The 21,528-nt window shown below is 38.1% G+C and overlaps 1 protein-coding gene across 6 annotated transcripts in view; it reads right to left on the reverse strand.

Moving 5' to 3' along the window:
* The window catches only part of LOC124152171 (supervillin-like), a 180,564-nt gene that overhangs the window by 23,382 nt on the left and 135,654 nt on the right, over window positions 1–21,528 (reverse strand). For 5 of the 6 annotated variants that reach the window (XM_046524995.2, XM_046524998.2, XM_046524997.2 and 2 more), the window contains 6 exons: window positions 21,106–21,276; window positions 20,558–20,791; window positions 18,884–19,561; window positions 15,479–15,602; window positions 12,284–12,521; window positions 9,089–9,788 (listed from right to left, as the gene is read on the reverse strand). In XM_046524995.2, coding sequence (XP_046380951.2) covers window positions 9,089–9,788; window positions 12,284–12,521; window positions 15,479–15,602; window positions 18,884–19,561; window positions 20,558–20,791; window positions 21,106–21,276 — 2,145 coding nt within the window. The remainder of the gene's footprint in view (window positions 1–9,088; window positions 9,789–12,283; window positions 12,522–15,478; window positions 15,603–18,883; window positions 19,562–20,557; window positions 20,792–21,105; window positions 21,277–21,528) is intronic. The other variant, XM_046524999.2, reaches the window with a different exon arrangement.

Raw genomic sequence — 21,528 nt, forward strand, 5'->3', positions numbered from 1 at the left:
TCACACTTTCACAGCCAGTCACTGCTACATATCAGCAGTATAAATATCACTTATTCCCATCTACGACTTCTCTCAACCAACAATAAGCAGTAATATATATCAGCTTCATAAAGCCATATGTCCCCAAAGCAGGGCTGCCTACAGGCAGACCAGCCCGTGATAGCAGCAACTACAACAGCTTGTGGTGGAGGACAACTGCCTTCCTAACTGGAGAGATTGAGAATTCACTAATTTTCTTTCTGAGTCATTCAGTCCAAAACAAAAGAGCTGACAATGAATATTGGGGAGGTTTTAATGCCTTCCAGAAGATACAAAAAGGCTATACAACACAACATGTGAGAGCTTAATTTGACAGACAAAATCCATGCAGGTTGTACCACAAAAACATCTACCTAATTCTCCACATTGCATATGTCCGAAATAGTTCTGTGATCTAGAGTCAGATCTTGTCACATGTTTAAAGCTACTAGGGATTAATCAATAACATGCAAATCCCTCCTCATTTCATTTTTATAGAGTGTTTGTTTGTTGTTTACACCACACTCAGCAATATTCCAGGTATATGAGTGAGTGAGTGAGTGAGTTGGGTTTAACGCCGCTTTTAACAGTATTCCAGTTATATCGCGGCGTGTCAGCTTAATGTGGGAGGAAAGCCCCAAGTGATGCAGGTCTCAGACGTTTACCGCTTCGGTGAAACCCACGAGCCCGGGTATGGTGCTGACCAACCTAGAAACATAATCGGGGCGACCGGGATTCGAACCCACAATCATAGGTTTCTGGCATGCCCAAGGGACGCAACTCTGCACAGCGAATTGCGGCGCCTTAGACGACTGGGCCACCCGTGCCCCCTCCAGGTATATGATGGTGGTCTGTGAATAATGGACCAGGCAATCTAGTGGTTGATATCATGAGCATCGATCTATGCAATTGGGATACCATGATATTAATCAACCAAGTCAGCGAGACTGATGATCCGACCCCGCTAAATGCTTCTTATGACAAGCATTTATAAAGAGTGACATTGACAGTGACAGTGTTTACAGGATTTCCTGCATTCTGACACTTCTCTCGTGTCAGTTTGCTAGTTATATCACAGGCTTATATGTAAACACTGCAGATGACATTTCACAATTGGCACAATGAACTTTACATACTGCCAAACATTAAAGTAATTTGGAGTCATTTAAAAGCTACCAGTGTTCAAATGTCACACATTGTTGCTTGTATTCACATGGATATAGTTTTACTAGTAGATTTTACTGAAGATGTAATGAGTATGAAAGTGTTGTTACCTTGTTTCATGTTCCTGTCAATGTCAAACTGTGCTAATGAAAAGACCACATCCTGCCTCATTAATTAGTGATGCCTCATCAATAACAACAGTTAATTTCCAACTAGTATAACCAACAAAGGTCGACATTCTAAGACACTACACTTGTACACAGAGGGAAACACCTTGCCAAGGAATTTCTTTTTTGCAAAGGCAGCTAATCCAATGATCTCGCCTAAACAATAAGCACTTAGTGGTGTAATTGACAGCATGAAATGTACAACTACTAGCTTGTATTTGATATGCATGAGGTCAACAGTGTGCTGTGAATCAATAGCTGGCCAGCATTTACTTACACATGGGCAATATTACTTTCTCCTCACCAGCCCGCAAGCATGTACACATGGACACAATCAGGGTGCGGTAACTGCTCATATCATGTTCTATTCATTTTAACATTCACATCCTTATATTATGTCGCATACATGTGGACTAGCTGCCTAAAGTGAAACTATTACAATGGGGCGGTCATATGATCCAACGCCTTCATGCTTAGCAAGGATGCTGATGGTGCATTTTGATTTTGGCAGGTTGGAACAACTGAAGCAACAATCCATGGTGCATGTGACATGCTCACATTTTACCTGAGACAAGGAAGACATGAAATGTCAGCTACATGGAACATATAAAGATCAAATAATAAGATACCTGCACGTGGATATTCCCCAATAGGCTTCCTTATAGGAGTTGCAAGCCCTGATACCACTGGTGGTTTGTTTATTACATGACCAGGCAGCATACTGTTAATATGAGATTTGTTTTGTAATGGCCTGGCCTGAAGATAAGGTCTTGGCTAATCAGATAAGTCTGTTACCTCAAATAGACTGACTAGGATTAATGGAGAGGGCTTTCACAGGATCAAAGAGTCCTGCTGGTCAGTGTGTGGTCATTGCTTGGGTAACACAACACAAGCAGGGCCACAACACAACACAAACAGGCCCCAACTTTGAATCCATCATATTTCTTTTTAAGTTCAAAACATGAAAAAAATCAATATTTTCTCAGAAAATCCACTTATCAAAATCAATAATCTCCTATTGGTATAGAAACTGTACCTCCAATTGGAAAAGAATCCATGAAGTATTTTTCAAATCATAGGTCACAAATATTGAAGTAAAAGAATATCTAACTTTGCAACAAGAAAAATATATTTTGTCAGAAAATACACATATCAAAATCAAACTTTGTACTGCACCTCTTCTATTTTCCACTAACTAGTTTTCAAGTTATAGGTCACAAATGTTTAAGTAAAGAAATTCTAACTAAAACAATGAAAAAAAAGCAGTATGTTTTCAGAAAGTCCAAGTATTGAAATCCATCTTCACACTCCACTTCTCCTATAGGTATAAAATGTGTTCACCAAGTTTGAAAAGAATCTAGTATGTCGTAGTATTCAAGTTATTGGTAACACAAAAAATGTGTCCTTGGAAGGACGGACGGAATTCCTTGGAATTACTCTATACCCCCACTCTTTTAGGTTGGGGGTATAATAATAATCATGTTTATTGCATGAAAGGTCACAGGCCAAGATACACAATATTTATCCTTAACAACCATTTCCATATTATAACAGAACTTTGAAAATTAACTTCATCTTTTCCAACTGAGAACTGCTACTATGTATTCACACACGTACACCTTCCTGGCATCCACAACCTGCTACACTCCAACAGCTGCAGCCTTGTTACATCAGCAACAGGCAATGTTATCAGTATCCAAACAACATCACCACATCATTCGTGGAACAATTAATCATAATCACATATAATAGCCTCATATCAAAATACTCTGATAGCTACATATATTATGAGGGCCAATAAATTATTTATTTTCATCTGACATAAGGATTTTTTAAAATGACACTGTACATTCTGCATATTTCATGAATGCTACAAAGTGATGTTTATTTCAGTGACATTTAGCATATATTTAACATATATTTAGCATGTCAGTTCCAGATAGAGACCTCATCAGTAGCCAAAGTAGAAAGGTTTGTGTACTGCAGGCCTGGTGTATGTCACACTCGTCTGTAACTAGACAGGCAGCCCCTCACTACACACAGGTAACACTGAACCACACACTCTAGTCCTTTACTTTGTTTGTTGCTTAACGCTGCACTCAACAATATTCCAGCTATATGGCAACAGTCCACAATAGAGTCTGGACCAGACATTTCAATGATTGACATGATAAGGATCGATCTACACAATTGATGACATTAACTATGCAGCGTGTGTACTGTGGGCCCGGTGTATGTAACACTCTTCTATAACATGACAAGACCAAAACACACTATTGCATACAGCAAGTACTATTACTTAGAGCTAATTCAATACCCCCAAACCTAATCCCAAAACCACAGCTCATCTAAGCTGTTTAAGAGTAATCAAAACCACCCACTTTACACATAGGCAACAGTGAACCAAACACTGTATGAGAAACCCAATGAAACAAAACAGATCCTTGAGATACACAAGAGAGTGATATGAAATACAGCAAAGTAGGAAACAAACTGTTCATCCAAAATACACATCAATAATCTTTCCTCTAAAAAGTCCCCTTAATCAACCTAATGCACATCACTGTCTCACAAAAATGACAATTACTGTATATCCAGTGATACACACTGGTACATGTGATATAATGTACATCCAGTGATACACACTGGTACATGTGATATACTTTATATCCAGTGATACACATTGGTACATGTGATATACTGTATATCCAGTGATACACACTTGAACATGTGATATACTGTACATCCAGTGATACACACTGGTACATGTGATATACCTTATATCCAGTGACACACAAAGATACATGTGATATATTGTATATCCTTTGATGCACACTGGTACATGTGATATACTTTATATCCAGTGATACACACTGGTACATGTGATGCACTGTATATCTAGATATACTATCTACAAAGCATAGACTGGGCATTTAAGCTCAGGAAACAGATGAGGAAAAGTAGTCTGAACACTCCACAATGTTGTCATATTTCACTGAAATGAACACTGATGAACAATTAGACTTTTCCCTATCAACAGTTCTGTCGACTATATGGCACATGGAAGATTTGAAAGTGAGCCATTACTGTAAAACTGGCCACATGGTGAACCCTATAAAACTTCCAAGTTAACAGTTGATGTGTGAGACTTCCACCATGGGCATAATGTTGAAGGGTGATGACAAAGTTTAAACATAAATCTACATTTGGACATATTCCTGACACAATCCAGACAGACTGCATCTGTCATGTCCTTCATGTGATACCTGCACAGTTGTTCCCTATCCATGACAAGCCATGACAAGAGTGGCATTATAAATGGCAGTACTATCAGTTCCAACACACAACATGGACCAGCATTCTCTCATCACAAACAAGTCCCTGGATTTGATTCCCCAAATCTGCACATTTAATCTTTGTGTCCCTCCACTTCATGACATATTTAAACATTGGTTAAAGTGACCAAAATTCCCATCACTAACTTTAAAATGAATCAACCCAGTTATACACTTTTCAGTACTATTGAATTTGACTATTTATATATAATTTACTTCCATGTCTCTGCACAAGTCCACACAACAACACAAGTCAAGTGTACACATACCTCATAACACTAATTCTTGACATAGAAATATCCTACTTATCCATGAAAACTATCAGTTATCTCTGATGTAGAAATACAAAGTCTGATTACTCCAATTGGCACATCTAAGTACAAAACTAGAAATATATAACATATTTCAATGGTATTTTGATAGACATTATGTCTCAATCACAGACATATTCAACTTGTATGGGTGCTGGAATTATTGATACATCATAATAATTTATGACCCAATGGCAAAACATCGCTGACAAGATAATACTAGCTTATCAATAGTGAACATTGATGATGTAACAGTAAACAAACATAAAAAAATACAAAGGGCAGATACATGTTGTGGTTTTACAGCAGCATGAATAAAAATGTTAAATTTGTCATGAATTACAACCATGTAGCCTTTCATTTCAGACAAGTAGATTTTGACGGCTTACTTGTCTCAAAACAATTGAAAACATATAATACATTAGGTGATAATAAACTCACTTCTTTTTGTACATCTTAATAAAAACCTCAACGCTAATACCAAGTCATGAACATTTGGGCCTCCATTGCAGAAATACACATCTTACTCCACCTAACCTTTGAGTTGTCAATGTTCTAAACATGAGCACAATGTATGGCAAGGATGAGGTTTTGCATAATGACAAAGCTCTATTCAAAGTCTTTGTAGGCTCACCGCAATAATTTTGTATTCACCTGTCAATAGTAGTTCACATATGTGGGACTGGCATGAACAAAATCAATTCTTAACCTTGGAGTAAATCATTGATAAAGGCATAAACCCCTTTAACCACACTAGTTTATCAACTCAGTCAGAGGGGCAGCAATCCACTATGGTAATACTTCCAAGGCTTTGAAATGGTCATTCTGCCAGCTGAAAAAAATATTAAACCAAAGAGAAAAAGAATACAAACCAATTACTGAAAGAGTTTCCTGTCAGCAAACATTTGGAAAATAATGAAATAATTGGTATTCGAATAACAACTTTCCTTTTGTGTGCCAAGCTACTGTGGGTATTCTTGTCATGTCCATACTGCACTGCAAAATCTAGTCCTGACTTGCATGGAAGCTGAATATTTGACTGACCTTTTAGAAGATATATTCTAGTGCATTACAGGCCTGGCAGCTATGGTGAAACTACATCATGCTTATAATATTGCATTTAGTTAGTGAACAAATGCATGCACAAAGGTCCTAGTGAAAAATAGATAACACTTCAAGCATTTCCATTTTGTTGAGCACATTTTGTTCAAACAAATGGTGGTAGGTTTAAAGTTAAAGTTGTTTCGGACAACATTCTGTCATAAAAAGTAGCTGTGAACGACTCCCACCTTTCAAGGGGGACAGAGTCAGTTGCAATATGATCAGCGAAAGTGTGACAACATACAATACAGCATAATTTCAAGACTACTACAGAATTTCGTGCTATAGAATATATGTTCTCAGAAAAGGATGTTTGTTGTAAGAGGCAATTAAATGGATCAGGTGGTCAATCTCGGTGACATTGTTGATTGCATGTCATTGTATCCTAATTGCATGGATTGATGCTCATGTCGATCACGGGATAGTCTGGTCCAACACTATTTACAGACCACTGTCTCATAGTTGGAATATTGCTGAGTGTGGTGTTAAACAACGAACAAACCATACCCTGACACACATACAAGTAAGAGAAATGAGTGATATATCGTGTGACGATCCCCTACACACACCAGCCATCCTCCAAGCATGCACTGTGTCTGGCATGAAACAATGCCATCACTGACATGCAGTTATGCACAACTCCAGCAGGAAATAATCTTGAATCCTCCAGTTAACACCTCAACCAGTGACTACATATTTTCAGTAACTACAAAATAGATTATCATCTGGTGTGAAAGCAGTAGGGTGTAGGGTTATCAATGAACAGTTGCGTGAATAGGTGTGGCATGCAGCCATTCTTCAATAAATTCTGTGCAAATAACATCAAAATTGGTCAATTAGTTCATTGTCATCTTGGCATAACAGTCCAACAATCTGAAGGGAAAACACATTGACTCATGGACTAAAGTTGGTGATAATCAGCAGCTTCCAGTGTGAGTGTGAAACAATGGGCTACCAGTCTGGGACATCTCGCAGAATAAAATATTATCTTGCCAGGCTGAGTTTTCCTGATTTAGCCACTGCATGAGAACCATGGTAATATTTTCACTTTTTCTCTAAAAATGGCTTCTGTTGCATTTGCACGAACTTATTAATAAATTTTCTGGTTTCTTTAGATATTCTTATGATGCTGACGACATCTGTAGGCACAGCTGAAAAGGCATCCTATTTCCTATACTTTCAGGACAAACCATCATAACAACTTGACCGCTTGTCAGTGATGTTCCAGAAAACCCTTATTTCCTGTTCATCAAAACTATGCTATCTGCTGACATGTATCTGTAGAGCAAAGATGTTGATGACACGATAGAGAGCAATTAACATGTGTAAGTCAATTACACTGGTGTAGATTTCCTTTAGGCCAGGTCATTAGCATTGGAACGCTAACTACATTCAGCCCAACTGTACTTCCTTTGTCAACAATGTGGTGGAAGCCCAGTACTTGCTCTGTAATTTAGCATTACATTTCTCCCTGCTACAAATTTTAATCAGAATTTCCTTAATCAAATATTTACAGTTAATTGTTTTCAGAACTACAAACATCAACTATGACTGTGAATCAATAAATTCTCAATGATTTAAAACTTAAAATTAATTTCTAATACACCGTAACTAATAAGGTTGAGGAGAGAAAAATATTTGGAATCTGTCATTTTTAAAGAGAAAGAGATCAATTTTTTTTCTATCAAAATCAGAGCTTTTCAATCACATTTCATCCATGTGTTATTACTATGAGACAAAATTGGTCAAAGCATTGAAATGTAAGAGACTATTTTATCTCTTTTCTTTAAATTTTATATCTATAGTATATCAGTATATTGATTCTATGCCTTTGTGTACACAAGTAATTACCAATAATAAACATTGATCTGAATAATACACCTAACTTACCTTTGTCGGAGTAGGTTAAGTTTCCCTGAGGGAATACATCCATAATGCCTGGTGCACATCTTTGTTTAAGACAACATTTACACATTTACTACATGTAAATAACACGCCAAGCCTCTAACACGTCAATAACCAAAGGAGGAACTCAGCATTTATGGCCCAGATATGATCCAACCTCTTAACCAGGGACTTCCGCACAGTGTGTTAATAAGAAGGGAAGGAGAGAGCACCCTTGCTGACCTCCATCATGCAGTCACACAGGGTTGACCAGTCAAGACTGTCATGTTTCCATTATGCAACAAACCTCCCTCAAGATCGGCTGACAGCTGGGTCAGACATACTAGATGGACATGCTTAACAAAAGGGTCACGTGAAATTTTCAGTTTACATCACAGGGTTTCACAGTTCACAAGAGAACTTCACATGTCACTAAATGCACACCCTCAAATATACAAATGTTGATGTCATTTTGATACAGTCCATAACAGACAATGCACTTCAACAGCTATCCACATGAGATGTTAAGATTCCTTAAAGTGAAAAATAACACAGGAGATCCATACATCCATTCAATGTGACGTTGCTGAGCATCTAGTCATACAAATGCAGTCCAAGTTACTCATGTGACATTTTAGCCAACAGCTGATAAAGTATAAATCTAATCTGATAAACAGGACTAACTATGAAGATAGCTACAGCGTATCTGTGCTGTTTTGTCCTTATCATAAGGATACACTGAAAAAGGAAATGCCTAATGTAGCACTCAGTTATACAAAAGTGAATCAAAGTTAGAACAGCAGCAAAACAGAGGAAATACACAAGTTGATGGTGCAATGTGTTTCCTGTTGAAGATGCTGGTTACTTCATTACTTTCTGATTCAGCCAAGTCATTACTCAACAGTGTGCCAAAGTAGACAAACACAACAGCTCTCTGATAATACTCAAATTTGATTAGAAACATTTTTCAGGAAACATACAAGGATATAATTTTATCCATAAATCTGTTTTATCTCAATGCCCCTTGAATAATTAAAAAATTGATCATATTAACGTTTTTAGAAAATTATAGTTATATGCTACAAAGAGCTGATGAATATGATCATACCTGTCCCCTTGACGAGGCCGTCTTCTGTTGATGTGGTCTTCCACTGCTTCACTGACCTCCTGATCATCATCTTCTCCAAGGTGGGCTTGTGTCCCATCATTGCTACCTGTTTCCACTCCAACATTCTCTTTGGATGGCTCTTTCTTCAAAATACTCCTCAGGTTGTGATCTCGGTCATCTTTGGAGTCCAAACTTTTCAACACACTTTTCTCTGGCTCACTTTTTCGTATTTCAAAGGAACCTTCTTTTTTCAAAATCCCTCTTGGTTCCGTTACAGATTTATCTCCCTTCAGCTCTTTTTTCAACACTCCCTTCACATCGAGGCCATCAGATAATTCACCTTTGAGTATACCCTTTGGCTCACATTCCAATCTAGAATCTGAAGCTCTCAAAATCCCTCGATTTGGATCAATGGCATCTGCTACTGACTCCGATTCAGTTTGCTTCAAGCTAGATCTTGGCTCTGAGTCCTCATTTGTTTTGGACACCAGCTCTGACTGTTTTAAGATACTGTGAGTTTCACTGTCACATTGTTTCGAATTAGTATCACTTATCTCTCCCCGTTTCAAGATACCTCGGGGCTCAGTTTCTTTCTTATTCTTCTCTGATTTAAGTATGCCCTTGACATCAGCCTCGGGACTGAGCTGTCCACTCTCCTGCTTCAGGATGCTCCGCACGCCCTGGAGGTTCTCACTGGTCTCTGCAAGACATACAGGAGTACTTCACAAGACATACAGGAGTACTTTATGTAACTAATGGATCAACGGGTGAGGACCGTTTACAAATAAATGTTTCTTTTAATAAGAATCCCTTTTGGGTGCAAAACGAACAATTTAATCAAGCTGACACATTCTTCTCAGTTTGGTCTTAATCAAATCTATGCAAAAGTGAAAAAAAATCATTTTCATATTTATTCCTTATCATAACAGTGGATGAAAGAATTAAGGGAATAATCCTTAATGGAATTATTTTGATAGAAGGATATAGGCCATGGGCTACTTAGGTCCACCGTGCACCCCCCCACCTCCCAACAAAACCTACTTTTTCTGAAGCCTTAGTATGTCCTGAACATGAATTCATATGTTAACATTGAAAATATAGGGATGCACTTCCTGTTTTCATCATATTTGTGGAGGTACCCTCAAAATCGCGATTTTGCAATCCGCGTCGAGCGTCATTTTTGTACTTCAACAAAAAGGTCAATAAATGTCTTTACAATTGTCCAATCTCTATGTGTAATATATCAAAACAAAGCTGAAGTTATTTCGGTTACAATTATGTTATTTTCATTTAAATATAACATAATATAAAATGACAACGGACAAATTTACCAGTCTAGTGTTCATGTCAACATATATACATGTATCTCTGATTTCAGATTTTAAGTCATATCTGGAAAATGCATATTTATCAATACATGATTGCATCGGGACAAACAAGAAACCCAGCGTAGAAGTCCACAGATCATCATTAAACAGCTGACATATCCTGGTGGCGAAGACACGTACAATGCAGCTAACAGATTATAGCCTGTATTTGTTTTTGTGATTACCTCGTATTTATTTTTCCATATAATAGAAAATTATTGAAAGTTTGAGCGATCTGCGTGGAGCAAATTTGCATATGTGTGTTCTACTAAGTAAAAGTTTAATAGCCACTATACTTCTAATTATATTTAAATGAAAATAACATAATTGTAACCGGAATAACTTCAGCTTTATTTTGATATATTACACATAGAGATTGGACAATTGTAAAGACATTTATTGACCTTTTTGTTGAAGTACAAAAATGACGCTCGGTGGGATTGCAAAATCGCGACTTTGAGGGTACCTCCACAAATATGATGAAAACAGGAAGTGCATCCCTATATTTTCAATGTTAACATATGATTTCATGTTCAGGACATACTAAGGCTTCAGAAAAAGTAGGTTTTGTTGGGAGGTGGGGGGGTGCACGGTGGACCTAAGTAGCCCATGGCCTAATATGCTAATTACAAGTATAATGCCTTTCATATTGACCGAAAAGTAACCAGTGCTGGAACTTGTTGTGTACAGCGATACAGCCTGTCACAGACAGATGTGATCGGGCTGGTCTGGGTCAACACATCACACAACCTTACTTCAGGCTAGTCAGGAAGGAGGACATGCCATGTCACTAGGAATAGTTTCCTTTTATAATGCACTTTTGGGTGCTGGCAGAGGTATAGTGCCAGTACTTGCCTTACCCTGTACAGGGTGACAAAGCACATCCACAACCGTTCAGTGTTGCTAAATTCTACCATGTTTAAGTTTAAATATTTCCCAAAGTTACTTTTTCTGTTCATGTGCTTGTTTTACAACATTTTTTTCATAAAAAAAGACATGAATGATGAAAGCCATTCTCAATTTTTATCAATTCTATTTAATATGTAATACAAAGGTCTAATATGTATTGATTGTAAACTAACAGTAGCCTAACACTTAAGGCAGCTCAAGAGAAGACCTCTGAGTGACGGATGCTATTTGAATCCCTGCATGTGTGAGCTCCAACACCACCTGCCATCTCTACAGAGAGGAGGGGGCTTTACATGTGTTTGTCAGAGGGCCAACATGGATCTCTTCTCTTTATAATATAGTCATAAGCTACAAACAACCGCTGGCAGCTTTAAATATACAACACCACACTTTCCAAACTTGATAAAATCATACTTCAAATACATTTTTCAATGCTGTTTGTTTCAACCTTTTGATGTTTATATTATTCATATTTCACAAATCAACTCCCATCCAAATGTACTACAGATATTGGACGATTTCCAACAATGTTCACTTCAAAACTGATTCGTCGATGATACTGTTATGTATTGATATTGTGAGTTGGATCCACTATGAATGAAATGCCACTCTAATTTGACACAATTAAAAGGGAAATCTAGATATAAGGTGATGCTGGCATTATACTGAGGTTATGGTCAGAATGAGAAGAATTTGAAGGCTACCTGTACATACTGTCGGGACTTCATCCTTCATGGTAAGTTAGTTGAAGAGAGTCATATCATTCATTTATTAATACTGAAGCGTATCCAATTTCTTGGTTTGATTGGTGATCCACCCATTATGGATTGTGTATCTGATCAATATTGTTTGCTTGCAGTACATTTTTAAGAACCAAAATGTTGTTCATTTCCTGAGAACTACGTCTCAATAAACATACCATCTTCGAGATCATGTGAAGACCCTCTCCTAGAGCCTGGCTTGGATGATGGCCTTGAGCCTGGCCTGGAGTTTGGCTGTGAGAGACAGGCCTCGGCATGCTGTGCCATCAGCTCCCTCTGTGCACTGATGGGAAGACTCTTCAAGATTTCGGGATCTGGAGGCTTGATCAGGCTTGCTGCCAGTGGGGACACACGGTTCAGTGATGCAGCCTTCTCTACCTCTTCTATTGTCACAGGCTAGAAAACATAAAACAACTTCCTGATGCCTAATGAAGACTTTTATGAACATGTTAGAAGGTGGTAGATGTCATACAGGGGTGCTTTACCGATGCTGTCATACAGTGGTGTTTACGGATGTCATACAGGGGTGTTTACTGATGCTGTCCCACAGAGGTGTTTTACTGATGTCATACAGGGGTGTTTACTGATGCTGTCCCACAGGGATGGTTTACTGATGTCATACAGGGATGGTTTACTGATGTCATACAGGGATGGTTTACTGATGTCATACAGGGGTGTTTACTGATGCTGTCCCACAGGGGTGGTTTACTGATGCTGTCATACAGGGATGGTTTACTGATGTCATACAGGGGTGGGTTTACTGATGCTGTCATACAGGGGTAGTTTACTGATGCTGTCATACAGTAGTGTTTACTGATGTCATACAGGGGTGTTTTACTGATACTGTCATACAGTAGTGTTTTACTGATGCTGTCGTATGGGGGTGTTTTACTGATGCTGTCATACAGGGGTGTTTTACTGATGCTGTCATTCAGGGGTATTTTACTGATGCTGTCATACAGGGGTGTTTTACTGATGCTGACAGAGGTGTTTTACTGATACTATCACGCACAGGTGTTTTAATAAATGCAGTATAACTATCATTTAAAACAATGTGTTATCAATTAATTGAAAGGTAGTGCCTGCTACATGATCATATCACAGGTTATCAACCTCTGTGGCAAACTTCTATCCTCAAGTGATCTACATTACACACCATGTACCTTGATCTTAGAGTAATTTCAGCTGCTTGAATGAACCTTCCGCATTTCAATATGGCTTGGATATTCATACAATATTTACTCAATTTTAAACCCCCATATAAAGTTACCCTCCACCATGCCCCTGGTGAGATGTCATTGAGGCCCACATTGTTACATTCCTACATATAATTAACTTGTCCTGATCACAGTACCTTCCTTATCTGGTGACACATACACACAAGTCTTAATCAAATGAAGAAGGCTGCTAATTACAAACTACCATTTCTCCAAATTATATACACATCTTCAGTTGTTTAGCAACACTAGAAGGCAGCAAACAGTCAACAAATTGTGTCATGTGTGTTTGCCAGACCAGTCATAGAGGCAGTGATCTAGGCCTACAGCCAATACACACAGACTGACTGCAACTGATCACAACCACATGGATACAACTTCCCATATGACACAACAGTTCACAAAACTGCATAAAAATAGATATTGAGGTGTCTTGAAGACATAAATGAAACGCAAAATATATGTCACCTGCTATCCCTGAAGGACTGTATAAATATCCGTATAGCAGCTGCCATCAGCAACACGGGCACACCAGGAAGTAGACCCATTGTGCTTTTTCTCTATATCAAGTGTGGAGGTAATAGATACGAGACTTGAGGTAGAGTATTATCTGTTTCCTCGCTTGATATCATAACTATGTCAGTGTCAGTAATCCATAACACTACTACTACTACTACTACTACTACTACTACTACTACTACTGCTACTACTGCTACTGCTACTGCTACTACTACTACTACTACTACTACTACTAGCTTTCTGTATAACTGCCTCAAAACACATTCTAATTACTTTTACCAATCAAACAAAAAACTACAGAAATATAGATATTAGAAAACCTTCAAGCACCAAGAAAGCTGAATGAATCTAACATTTTTAATTTCAAATCACCTTCCTTTTACAAAATATATCCTTAAACATATGACACACCTGTTGAGAGTATGGTAAGCTGACTTCCATGATATGATATGGGTGTTGTTACCAGTCCTGTGGTGAGCTATGACAACACCCCCACGACCTGGGATCCCAGCCTGCATGCCTCCACTAACACAGAATGTAATCTTCCACCACAACATTGCAAGTGTGTGAAGCCCTGACCAGTGACCACACCCCTACCTAGGGTGACATTATCTAACAGCTGTTTGTCAACACTAGGGGACAGCTTCGATATCTGGTAAAACTGTACACCTCTAAGATTAGGCAGACACTCAGATATATATTTGTAGATGGTGCCCCAGATAGCCAACTTCTTAACAAAATATGTTCCTCCTGATGTAGATATCTGACAAGGGACAGAACACACATCTGGGTTCGTATCACCTATTTGGGATGTACATTTGACAAATTATACAGAGATTAGTATTTGCTGCTCATACAAATACCGTATTCGACGTAATAAGCGCCCCGCTCTAATAAGCGCCCACGGCGATATTTGCTGATAGTATTGCCTAGTGAACAATCTCAATTAGCACTCCTTCCGATTGATCAATGTACACAAGACGTATTTATTCGTGTATAATACGCCCTCGTGTGTTATATGCATTCTTAATTATGGGCAATTAAATTCTGGAAAAATGTATCTGTAGCATATAAACATTTCAGTGTGTAATCATAAACCACGAAATTTGTCTTTCAACTCTTCTTTTTTCCACCAAAATAATATTCCAATAAGAGCCCCCTATTTCTAATTTTGAGAGTGCCCTGGGCGCTTATTACGTCGAATACGGTACTTTAATCTATTGCACGAAATAGCTTGTTTTGTTTTTCTTTTCACCAAAAAATTGAATAAACACATGTAAGATAGTTTACTTAAATGTGGTTCCCAAAGACACCCTGAGTACACAAGCAATGTAGAAACAGTTATCCACAATTACAGGTCTAGATCTTTGTAGATGTGTTGGGACTTCATTCTCCATCTTTACTCTGACAGGTCTATTTTCCAGCCTCTGAGTAATCAACAGCTAGCAGACCATATGATCATGTCAGCACCATCTATTTATTTTACATACTGTTATTGCAACATCGAAAGTGCATAAAGTACATAGACTCTTTTCGATTGAGACAAATAGCACAATTAATGATAGATTTTAATAATAGATTTTCAATACTAGCAATACACACGATTAAACTTCTTACCTGAGTGCTGTATCTTGAGATGTTTTTGCGAGCACGTCTCCGAGGGACAGGAGCATCTGTACGAGCTGGAGATTTTTCTTCTTTCTTCTGGGTGAAGAGTTTCACTTTTTCAGCCAAGCTGAGCCTGATAGACAGAATGGGACTGAATAGAGGCTCTCTACAGGGTGACCCTCTCTCTCTGTCACCTTTCATGGTCAGTGCATACAACAGGTTTCATAATATCTCTCCAGAATTACAAAATGGAAGTTCCATACACATTGATAACACTTGATCACCATCTGTAGATTACAATGTCCTAGAGATACCTTATACTGTCAATAATCATAGCTATTAACAAGACAAACTGCTCACGCAGGGTTCATACAGATTAAAGACAAAATAAAAGGACTTTTCAAGCACTTTTTATGGTCAACACTGCAATTTTGAAGTACCCCTAAATTACGATTACTAACAATCATCAAACAAATATCATTTCATACTTATTCGAACTTATTCCATGCATGTTAAAAATTGACAGGAAACCCAGGAAATGCTGAATTGGTTGGTAGAGTTATTTCCCGTGTTATTCCCTTCACTGTTTTTACCACTTCACAAAACACAAGCACTTCATAAGGACATCAATGGATTATACTTTTCAAATGCTTATCTGCCAAGCTCCAAGTTATGCTCTTTCGGTGCAAGGAAAAGACAATTTCATTTTTCAACTGTTACACAAAACTATAGATACAAACACTGTAAGCAGCAACTAAGCTACACTAATAAATACTATGGATACAATATTTGGATATTTACGTTTTCACGTTCTACATATTTTATTAACTTTGCATGAGTTGTGTGTTGATTGTGTGTAGGACCTCGATGTCCTTCCACTTGGCATATATCAGAAGCTTACCCCTCAATCTATACTGGCATGTTTTACTATCAGGTCACTCAACCATACCACTGTCTCACTCAATGACCGGCCTGGAATATTCAGGCCACCACACTGCCTTGTCTATATGACTAGACCCATGGAGTCTTTGACAATTAGCATCATGGGGGGTTATAGAACAGCTTCACTCATGCAGAAAAGTGAATTCTAGTTTGCATTGCAGACACACTTCAATTATGCTTACACAGAAACCATTTTTCAATACAGATAAAACATCAATTACCTTCCTCTTTAAACTAAAAGATGTGTTAGAACATAGTAAGATTACAAAAAGAACTTTTATACAGAGGGTAATCTCATTTCGTATTTCCTTGAAAAATTATCACAGCGAAGGTCAGTACATCAAGTAAGATTGATGTTATTAGTAGAGGATAAGTGTAGGACAACACTTTTTCACTTTTTACTTTTTACGGTTTATGGATTTGACGGACCAGAGCCAAAAGCTACAATAATTACAAACAAATGAAGATAGTTTGAATCTATTTATATTTGCCTGACTACTTCAACTTTGATAGATTCGAAAAAGAAACAATTTACCTTATACATAATAATTATGTAGTCTTCAGAACAGCATACCACATATGAACAGAACAAACCTTCTCCAAAGTAAATGCATCTACATGCTAAAGTAAAAATACCAAACATTCTTCACTTTAAACAGTATTAGCATTTACTTTTTCCCGACAAAACCGACCCAAACAAGTTAAGGAATGTATATAAGTATTTCTTTTACCAATCCAATTAAATTGGTTAGCAATAGTCTGTAAACCATGAAATCTAAACAATGTATCCAAGTATGAGTGAGGTGGTGAGAGGCTAAGTGTTATCAGCCTCCCACTGTTGACTGTGTATGGATGTGGCCCAGTTTAGTGTTGGTTGGTTTCCACATGCAAGCCTGCCACAGTTGACAGAGTGCACGACTACTACAGGAAAATGCCCTTACATGCTTAATTGAACTAGACTTGATGCTTTTAATCTCAACTTCCAAGGGCCATATTTAACCTTTGTTCTATAACTGATGCAGAATGTAATCATGATACAACAACAGTTTCTGTACTGCAACACTCTTGCCAACACATGTAAAGGGAAGTAACCCTGACAGCACTAAGGTCACAAATACTAATATTGTTGAATACCATGTGACATGGAGATGGCAATAAAAATTACAGATATTGATGCATACAGCAAACATTCATGTATCTACTGATGTCAATTTAGTGTCTTCACAAAGGTTGCACTGCATATTTCAATGAAATCAACGAAGTTGAGAACAAGCAACCACAATGGCCAATCAAAACCATGCATGAATAAATAAGAAAAAGAAAGAAAAGGTACACAAACATGAAATGCTAGGCATGCAATTTCTGAATAAATACTGACCTAGTTATTATGTAACAATGATGTGTAGCAACACACAACAGTTTCTCTTTACTTGATTAAAGTTGCTTCAAAAGGAAACTACAGGATATTGTTCACTCGTTTCTTCCTGTGAACACACCTATTCTTCATAGCATCTATGTCTTGTAAAGAGGAATGTTGCCCAAATCAGCAAATGACAACATCCATTCAAATTCCTTTCAGCCAACTGTCAGAGAATCCATTGAAAGTGTATTGTGGCTGACTCTTCCAACTTAACTTTCTGAGCTCTATTTATGACATCAACATGTTTGCTTTCATCTACACCTACTAATGGCATCTATCTACTAATTTTGTTTCTATGTTTAACTCAAAGGCATCCAGAGCCAGTGTATTGAGAAGATAGTTAATGAGCTCTATTTATGACATCAACATGTTTGCTTTCATCTACACCTACTAATGGCATCTATCTACAAATTTTGTTTCTATGTTTAACTCAAAGGCATCCAGAGCCAGTGTATTGAGAAGATAGTTAATGAGCTCTATTTATGACATCAACATGTTTGCTTTCATCTACACCTACTAATGGCATCTATCTACAAATTTTGTTTCTATGTTTAACTCAAAGGCATCCAGAGCCAGTGTATTGAGAAGATAGTTAATGAGCTCTATTTATGACATCAACATGTTTGCTTTCATCTACACCAACTAAAGGCATCTAACTACAGTTTGTTTCTACGTTAAACTAGAGGCATTCCGAGCCAGTGTATTGTGAGGATGCCTACAGTGTTAGTACATGGTTCCTGAATGCCTTGGTGTTAGTACTGGATGATGTGTACAGGAGTTAAGTGCAGTATCACACAACAGGAAGTGTCACACGGAGTTAAAACTATGGACAGTTAGTCACCACACCAGGAGGACAATGTGAACGTCAGGGAAGGTAAAAGGGGACATAACCCCCCTGTAAGGTGCTGACAAACATTGGGACTGCTAACAGGCATTTACAAAATTAACCCTTTCACCAGCTGCTTGAAACAATGGCATTCTGCAGTGATAGGGTTAATTCTGAGGCTGAGACTCAGGTGAGGATGATGCAGGGTTTCGGCTAAGTCTCTTACCCAACAAGCTCATCCTCTTCTGCAACGCAGCTTTCCTCTGGTTCAACTGACTTCGCCCTGGAGATTACTCGAGGTCTTGGAATGTTCACCTCTGGCTTCTTCTCCTCCGCGGGGTCTGAGATCTCAGCTGCCGTTTTGACTTCATCTTCTGTTACAGGTTGTGTTCGCGACCGTTCTCGTTTTTTCCGGTCAATATATCGTTTGGCACCACTTGCAGATTTTGCTTTTTCTTTTTCTGCTTTTGACCTTTCTTCGATTGCTTTAAACATGGACATTTTGGCAGAAACACTCCCTCTAGCTGGATCATCTTCATTCAGATCCATCTCCAGTGTCAAACTACGTAAATTCTCCGAGGAGTTTCTTCCAAGGAGACTGTCAGCATCAGACAAGATTCCCGAGTCTGTAGTGGAGTCCCGATTTCCATGGCCCATCTTTGACCTATCCCCCTCCATTGTCTCTCCTTCTGGAATGGCACTGAGTTCTGCTGCTGTGACTGGTGTAGTTTTGTGCCTTTGGCTTCGAGTCCGACGCTTGCTTTTCTCAGGTGATATGTGCTGAGGAAATTCACATTTCTTCCCAACAGGACTAATTTTTTTATTAAGGTCTCGCATCTGATTGTATGCATTGATGGTAGTCTTTTTACGAATTAGTGAACGGAAGGCACTCACTGTCTCCAAACTGAAAGGAGACATGATTCGCATCCTGAACATCAAGCTATCATGTCCCTAACATGGACGCCCTGCATAAATCATATGTGAACTGCAATTTGGATGTTGCCTATACCATGAATGTAAATTGGCACTTACCCAAATCAGTTTGCTTAATGTTAAAGGTATCCCACGGGCAAGTAGAATTTCCGACTGTTTAGGGGTATCTGTATATGTCATCACTATTCAGGCTAGTCCTTGTTTCAGATTGTGTTGCATCCCTGTATACATATTTCATCTCCAATCTTTGGCAAATGTCTTCGGAGTTTTGCATTCTTTTGTGAAAATTTGAAATCAAACCAAATCTGACAATTTGCCATCTCTAGCTTTTCTCACAGACTTCACCAGTATTAAGTCCCCTTGTGTCACAACAAGAAACTAGGTAATTCTAACTTCCCAATTTCGGCACCTTTAATTCCCTGGCACCAGTCTCTACACTGTTCTGCAAATTTTCATAATACTTATGTCTTTCAAAACCATAAGATCGCACTTAGGGAACACCTTTGAATGTGTCTAGTTTGACCTATGCAGTTCCAAATTAAATCCCACTGCAGGAAGTTCATCTCAATAATTATTTCCCTGATAAATTGCTGATATTCTACTCTAAATTCTATCATTGGTTTAGTGTGCAACATCTATTGTCATTTTGACCATTTTCAGTATTTGAGAAAGGAAAGAAAGTCTAGCAACAACATAAAATTCAAAAGAAACAGATAAAGAAAGGAATGACATTAAAAGCAGTCTCCCATCACCAACATTAAGAAAGCAAAACAAAATAGTTGTCATAAAGAGCTGATTTCAGCTGCATCTCCAAGAAAAGCGAAAGTTGAAGTATCAATCTTTTCAATCTTTCATACCCACTTCACAGATAAAAATTGTTAGAAATACATGAAGTGTTACTTCACCATATCTGAATATTTCAAACTTGAACCTAGAACAAAAGGGTAACTTCAGAGCATTCACTAACTTGTCTGCTGCATGAATTTCCTCAATGGTGATTGGTTGTGTTCTTGTCCTCCAGTCGTCACGGTTACGGCGCTGGAATTGTTGTCGTCTCTCACTGACTGGTTTATTGGCAGCAAGGTCTAGGACATCCGTCTGTTCTGCTAGTACATTGAGTTTCTCCATCAGCTGTTCTCCGGACACTAGACGATGACTGGATCCAGAATCGAAGCTGGACTCAGATCGGGATTTCTCCATCCTAGAAATCAAATCACATTACCTACATAACACTGTTTCAATAATCAACTCAGATTTCATTTAACACTTGGTAATAATTAATTGCTTACTATGAAGATTTTCTAAACAAAATATTACATTACAATTGTTTTACATTTATAGCATTATCATCATTATCATCGTTTTGCGAATTTTAACAATCGATCAAGGCCTTTGATTGTTGATAAGCATTGCAAAAAACACAGGTAGCGAGAGGCTATTGATTTTTATCTCAGTTAATGATGGAAACGTAAATGTAGGTCATTACTATAGATAAAGCTTGTTTGCAAGTCTTACCATGTTTTCTGTGCAGACTTTGGTGTTGTGAAGCCTGACCTTGACCTTGCTGAGCCGAACTTCTCCTCTTCCAGTTTATTCTCCATTTTGGAAATCCTCTCGAAGACAGACAACTTCACTCCTCCATCCCCGTCGCTGTCACCATCCGAACCCTCAGCCTTCTTCTCTCTCCTGCAATGTGCATAATGTCTTTTCTGTGAAACTGTGCTCAGAGAACCCAAATTCTATTGCCTTAATGACGTAGCCAACAAAGTTATTTCTACTCCCAGGCTAAATACAAATCCTAATCTGTGTAGCCAAAACTGTTGTCTTCTTTAAGTGAAATTTAGAAGTTTGTATAATGAACAAGGGATATAATTCTATGGAAATACAATTTCTTCATTGCAAGTGATCACTTGCTTGATAACAGTGTTAGTATGTACA

The sequence above is a fragment of the Haliotis rufescens genome, unplaced genomic scaffold, assembly GCF_023055435.1.
Source record: "Haliotis rufescens isolate VD_foot unplaced genomic scaffold, xgHalRufe1.0.p SCAF_4, whole genome shotgun sequence".
Lineage (NCBI taxonomy): Eukaryota > Metazoa > Mollusca > Gastropoda > Lepetellida > Haliotidae > Haliotis > Haliotis rufescens.